The sequence below is a fragment of the Aspergillus brasiliensis genome (assembly GCF_001889945.1).
Source record: "Aspergillus brasiliensis CBS 101740 unplaced genomic scaffold ASPBRscaffold_2, whole genome shotgun sequence".
Classification (NCBI taxonomy): domain Eukaryota; kingdom Fungi; phylum Ascomycota; class Eurotiomycetes; order Eurotiales; family Aspergillaceae; genus Aspergillus; species Aspergillus brasiliensis.
The window spans coordinates 3,823,301-3,829,300 of NW_027137443.1; the positions used below are offsets into that span (position 1 = coordinate 3,823,301).

The 6,000-nt window shown below is 54.2% G+C and overlaps 3 protein-coding genes across 3 annotated transcripts; 1 reads left to right on the forward strand and 2 right to left on the reverse strand.

Moving 5' to 3' along the window:
* Positions 1-132: 132 nt before the first annotated feature.
* ASPBRDRAFT_27165 (uncharacterized protein) lies at positions 133-1,474 on the reverse strand (the record flags this gene model as incomplete). The annotated part of the gene is made up of 4 exons (XM_067622338.1): positions 133-813; positions 901-1,057; positions 1,212-1,372; positions 1,400-1,474. 4 exons carry the CDS (start codon positions 1,472-1,474, stop codon positions 133-135), a joined length of 1,074 nt encoding a protein of 357 aa, XP_067483995.1.
* Positions 1,475-2,057: 583 nt separating this feature from the next.
* Positions 2,058-3,463, forward strand: ASPBRDRAFT_62833 (uncharacterized protein; the record flags this gene model as incomplete). The annotated part of the gene is made up of 3 exons (XM_067628393.1): positions 2,058-2,273; positions 2,351-2,865; positions 2,924-3,463. 3 exons carry the CDS (start codon positions 2,058-2,060, stop codon positions 3,348-3,350), a joined length of 1,158 nt encoding a protein of 385 aa, XP_067483996.1. The 3' UTR covers positions 3,351-3,463.
* Positions 3,464-4,306: 843 nt separating this feature from the next.
* Positions 4,307-5,367, reverse strand: ASPBRDRAFT_145870 (YbhB/YbcL family Raf kinase inhibitor-like protein). Its single transcript, XM_067619250.1, has 2 exons — positions 5,152-5,367; positions 4,307-5,090 (listed from the first exon to the last, which is right to left on the reverse strand). The coding sequence occupies exons 1-2, from the start codon at positions 5,324-5,326 to the stop codon at positions 4,504-4,506; spliced, it is 762 nt and encodes a 253-aa protein (XP_067483997.1). The 5' UTR covers positions 5,327-5,367; the 3' UTR covers positions 4,307-4,503.
* Positions 5,368-6,000: the final 633 nt, after the last annotated feature.

Sequence of the window (6,000 nt, forward strand, 5' to 3'; positions counted from 1 at the left end):
GTTCGGCGGTCAAGGTTGTTAGCAGGTATGCTGTCAGGCTTCATGGCGGCTGTACGTTCCTTCGAGAGAGTTACCGGCCCCCCGGCTTTCACCAGTAACATTTGCTGTAGGAAGCTCAGCTTCTCTTATCGATCAGTTTCGACCTGATACTGCATATGTCGTAATCGGAAGCAAAGCCTCGAGCCCTAACCGAGCACCAGGTGATCTGAAAGTATCCTCGAAATGAGAGCTTGCTGACGGAGGTTCTTTCGAAGTAGCCGTGTGAAAAGAGAGTATAGCGGCGGGGGCCCGATGGGCGAAGACCAACGTGAAGCTCAAAGTCAGACCGGGGATACGCGCCTGTTCGAGACTGTACTCGACCTCGACAGCGAAGATGGTCACCCCGTTGAGTAGGAGCGTGTCTTTGGACCGGCCGGTGATGTACAGCTGGCCGTACGCGTCCAGGTAGGCGTTGTGCACTGTGATGAACCAGCCGTCGGACGTGAAGGCCGAAGGTGTGGCAGCTGCATCACGGTAGTATTGATTGAACAGCACCGCGCCGCGCAGCTGGAGCATGCCCTCTTCGTCGGCGGCCCCTTCAGTCTCGTCGGACTCATGCAGCACGCGCATCTCCACGCCGGTGGCCTTGCCGCCGGAGAAGACGCAGCGCAGACACGAGGGGTCCCAGGACGGAGCGGGCTGAGCTTCTTGCTTCGGCATGGACCGACAGATGCGGTCGCACAGCAGGGCTAGGAAGAAGTTGGAAACAAAGCTGAGGAAAACGTGATGGCGATCGACCAGGTCGAGGAAGCGGTGCGGCTCAGCGCGATCCAGCTAAGGAAGACATCCTGGGAGGTCGCGGTGCAGTGGGCGGCTTTACCGGCCGCTGCGACTAACACCTTTCGGCTGGGGGAGACTCACGGCTTTGGAGAAGCCGGTGCTGCCGGAGGTGAGCATCAGGGTCCCGAGATCATCGGCCTGTTGGTTGCGATTCATTGGGGGTGGAGACGGTCGCGGAGGAGCAGGAGGCCCATGCAGATTGCTGATCCATGAGATACAAACTCGGGGAGTTGACGCCCTGGAAGGCGCATGTCATGCAGCTGTTAGTGAGTATCACCGGGACGTCCGGCAGCCGGAGAATTTGTTTGGCCTGGGCCCTGCGACAGCCGGTTGAAATCGCGAATTTGGGTACAATACAAGGCAAGTAGCCCGCGACTATGCAGGCCCAGAACCAACGGATGTTCTCATCGTGGGGGTCAAACTGCAGCAGGAACACTGTGTCCCGCTGGGGATGTTTGACACCGAGGTTTGCATCCAGTGCGCATCGAGCAGCGGCTGATAGGCGAGCCGCTCTGCTGACGCCGCAGCAGGTTTTGACACCTTGCAGAAAGTACTGCCTACAGAAGTGGTAGCAGCTCACTGCAGAAGCTCGAGCGGGTTGGTGGCCTTGCGGGCCGAGGACGAGGGAAGGGGGCGGCAGGATCTTGGGGTTCATTTCTGCAATGTAGCTCTGGTAGCTGGTCTTTGACAAGCTCCAAGACGGCAGGTGAAGGAATAGGATGAAGTAACATGGGGCGAAGAGGCTGTCGGGGATAAATGGAGATGATCCACAAGGCTCGGTGGTTCATTTTAATGGGCCGGGTGCAGAGCTAAGCACTGCCATCTTCGGGACTTCGCAAGGCTTGTCTGGGTCGACGAGGCATTCTAGTGAGGGTGGGCCAACGAGTGTGAACGGATCTTATTCGTGAAGGAATCGATTAGTGCCGGACTAGGGCCGACACACAGGGGCCGAAAGGTGGACCGGATGTCCTGTTAGAATCCGGCCCTTTCCCCTCTTCTCGTTTGCCTGCAAGAATGGCACTACTAATGCAGAGTCTAGCACAGTATCCCTGTAATCATAGCCAGTCTGACCACCGTTCAGGAGGCAGTGAGAGTTATTTAGCGGCGACTGAGTTCTTCCTCGCTGACAATGGGCTGTGGGGGACTGTTGAGAGGGACTTGATAATCCAAGTGGTTTATCCTCCCATCCATTGTCATTCTTCGATCTTTGTATCTTCTATGGGACGATCATTATCACCATGTCGGCGACAATGCCCTCTTCGCCCTCCACCCGCTCTTCGACGCTAACTGCGGCGGAGCTGGCCGAGTGGTCGCAGTCCCTTAAGTCGGTGGTGTTGGGCCCCAGTATCACCATGGTGGTACTTGGCAATCTGGGTGTGGTGCTGCGTATTTGGGCCCAACGGCGCATTTACAAACGCCTCGTGCAGGAGGACTATTGGCTGATCATGGGCGTTGTATGTTATTTTTCTTTCGCCGCTCTGCAGAGCCATGTCAGTCAACTTGGTCAATAACCCCTCATATCTGTGTCTAGCTCTTTGCCAATGTGGGCTCGATCGCCGTCCTAGTTGCAGTGCATTTTGGACTGGGATACCATGAGTTCCGCGTCAACGCTGAGGATCCATCGCTGCGTTCCCTGCAGTGGATCTTCCTGTGCATGTGGCTCACGGCTACCTTCAACGGGCCCTCCATGCTGGCCACCAAGGTTGCCCTGCTCCTCTACTACCGCCGGCTGTTCATAGTGCAACAGATCTGGCTGCGCATCTTTTGGTGGAGCAACATCATGTACGTGGTGCTCTGGGGCATCGGCTCGACCATCACGTACATGCTCTCGTGCGTGCCAGCCAGCTACTACTGGGAGCGTTTCAACCCCAAGTCGACGATGCACGGCACCTGCCGCAACACCACCAACGCCGACGGCGTGCCGCTCATTCTGGACCTGATCTCCGATGTCGCGATCCTGGCGCTGCCAATTGCTACCATCGCCACCTTGCAGATGCCGCTCGCCCGCAAAGCTGGGCTCATCATCGTGTTCTCGGTCGGATTCATGTACGTCCCCTTGAACGAAACTTCCTGTTATGTATAGTTAGCTTAACGCACTCCGCAGTGCCATTGCATCCGCGATCGCCCGCGTCGTCGTGCTCTACAAGGCCACGAGCCTGCACACGGACTTCCCCTACGCAGCGGCCCCCTTCGAGCTGCTGGTCGTGATCCAGCTCAACATGGCTATCGTATGCGCGACCGCGGTGCCCATCGCCTCGGGCTTCCGTGTGGCCTTCAGCAAGAAGCGCCGCCGCGACAGGAGCTGGATGGCAAAAGGCGTGAGCGGGAATACGTCCAACAGCCACGCCTCGGCGGCGGCGCGGGTCGCACGCCTGCGGCTCGAGGAAGAGGCCAGCAGCAGCACTGAACAGCTGCATATGGGGCACTTCACCACCAGCTGTGCCTCCAAGGGGCCGGAACATCGGGCACGGGGAGAAGACCCCGTGACAGAGAATGGGATTATGGTGCAGATGGATGTGGATATTCGATAGTATACTTCTACCATACAGTTACATAGACAGGCAGTGGGAAACATATACCCTAATACTAGTACTAACCAGCTTGGTTCAGACTCGCATCCCATCACCCTTCAAAAGCCACTGGCACTCACTCCACCCTCGTAGCACACCACCAAATAGTCCTGGCATTATCATCTATAAAGCTTGCCTTAATTCCCATTTTTGGTATTATTTTCCTAATCTCTAACTCCGCCTGTATCTTTTATTTGTTCTATCCCTAACTTGTCTCTAACGTCCTTCTAAAACCCCTATAACCTTTTTATATTATGCGAGTTTAGGATATATATGTGACCGTTAAGCTTAACTATAGGGGATGCTGGTCCATTTAAAACTGGAATGTCTGATCCCGATTGCATACCCACCGCTGCTTGTCCTGCCTCAGAGAATCGGGGTGCTAAAATAGGGGGATTACGCGACTCCACCTGTTTGTTATGGTAAATGAGATGCACTGGCTCTGTACTCGGCCTGATTAATTTGTAGCGATTGATGCAATTGGAAAATACCATCTAGTGTATGATCCTTCTGTTTCTATGTTCAGCATTGACCCAGGAACATAGATAAGCTGCTGGAGAGGCTCTACTAGCAGGGAGCAAGAACGCAGAGAAATATGAGTGTTGTATTGCTATCTAGGGGTTGCGCAGCGAGAGGCGCGAGGAAGGGGTTCGTGGTATGATCCCAGCTAGTCACGTGACCACGCCTACTAGTATTACTGCCTCAACATAAGCCCTACCACAACATAGATGGACATGCGAAATCTTTTTCCGCAACCAAGAATACACAACAGGAGGGGAGTAATCAGGAGATCAGGAACCGAAAAGCCAATATGCCTCTCATGTTACCGAGGGGGGGTACCTACCTACACTAGTGCTGACAAGAGCATTTAGCGTGTAAAGCTTAGCCCCATATGGTATACAATCAGGCCTTTGCTAGCAAGATTAGTTTAGTGCCTGCAGCTTGCATTCCATAGATAGATTCTAGAGTCGAGTTTTCGCTGCCTGCCTGTGCCGGTCTTCCCCGAGGTGGTGTTGCTTACTGAACATGCTGAGTGTACACCAAGTACGTGATTTGCTAGTTTGATTTTTTTTTCTTTCTACAGAACCACAATTGTCTTGAACAAACAAGTAGATCAAACAGGGGCCACCACCACACCGACGACCAAGGCCAGCGCACCGGCCAGATAACTCCCCGCGGCCATCTTGTGGACCGCCCCACTCGAAGTCTCACTAGCAGCTGCGCCAGTGCTGGTGCTGGTGCCCGAGCTTGTGGTTGTATTAGAACCGGATGCGCCCGAGCTGGAGCTGGAGCTGTTACTCGGCGCCGTGACGCGGAAGTAATTGGCCGCGACCGGCGAGCCCAGCCCGGTCTGGTCGAGGAAGCTCACCAGCGGCAGGTTGACCCGGTTCAGGGGCGTACCCTTTGGGGTCAGCATGAAGGATTCGTAGCGACTAGGGATGCTGAAGTTGGAGGGCTGGTCGAACAGGAACAGGGTGTAGTTATGGGTGCCGGATGTGGGGGTGGGGGCGATGTAGGAGGCCAACACATTAGCGTCGCTGGAGCTGTTGACGGCGGTAGTCAGGTTGGCGACAACAGTGTGCAAGATCACTGAGGGGGGAGTGGTTTTGTTATAGTCCGGGTCGACCATCAGCAGCAGATAGGGACCCGAGCTGCTCAGCCCCATGTCATGGAGATGCGGCTGCGGCGCGTCCACGGCGACTAGTGATAGATAGTGTATTGGTAAGTTAAACAGTCTGATTCGGGGGTCGGTTGTACATACCGCTCGCGTTTAGGAACTCGCCAGGGGTGAAGCTGACTTCAGTTGACCCCACGGAATAGGTGATATTCAATACCGTCGACGGCTCTCCAACGCTCTCCAGCTCAGGAGGGACGGTGCCCGCGGTCGCGGCAGTAGAAACCACGGCGAAGGCGGCAATAGCAGAGATAAGACGCATGATGGGGATGTTCGTTGGAGCTGGACGTAGCTGGATTCACTGTTGGGTAGGAGTTGGGTTAAATAGAGAAACCTGCGACCTGTGCACTGTTTGACACTTAGCCTATAATGTTAATAGGTCGGTTGCTGACAAGCAAATCGAGAATGACTCCATCAGTCTTGTTCTAATTAGGAAAGTAATCGTGGTGGCATTTACACATGGCCGGAGGCTCTTGGCGCATATGGTTCGGGGATTACTCTACTTAGCATCGCTCTTGGCTACAGCTGTGGCGCATGGAAATGGAGTTTACCGTCTCCCATCGTCATTGGAGTCGCTGTACTTGTTGTTCCGAGCCAAATTACCTTGTTTAGTTCTTCTGGTCGTTTACGAAGAAATGGGAATACGCCGCAGACTTTCAAAGGGCGGTGTGGGTGTCATCCCTGTCCCCAATATGCGGCTTACTTCGAGGGGTTGCCAAGGAGAAATTGGCAGGGATTAAATGGTATCAACTCCCGCTGCGCGTATGGGACTGTCCCCAGAGACTTTTCCTACTTTCGTCTCTCTTGATCAACTGATGTAAATATATATTATGGACGAGCATTGTATAAAATCCAGGTCGTTATCGACACCGTTACTCATGCGAAATTTTCAGATGATTCATACAAATTTCTCAGCCAACATACTCATTTAAGATA

What these genes read in the sequence shown, in the direction of transcription:
- ASPBRDRAFT_145870 (XM_067619250.1), bottom strand. Translation starts at nt 5,326, where the DNA reads ATGCGTCTTATCTCTGCTATTGCCGCCTTCGCCGTGGTTTCTACTGCC. An exon ending in CGAGTTCCTAAACGCGAGCG is followed by an intron (nt 5,091 to 5,151) that starts GTATGTACAACC and finishes ATCTATCACTAG; the next exon opens with TCGCCGTGGACGCGCCGCAG.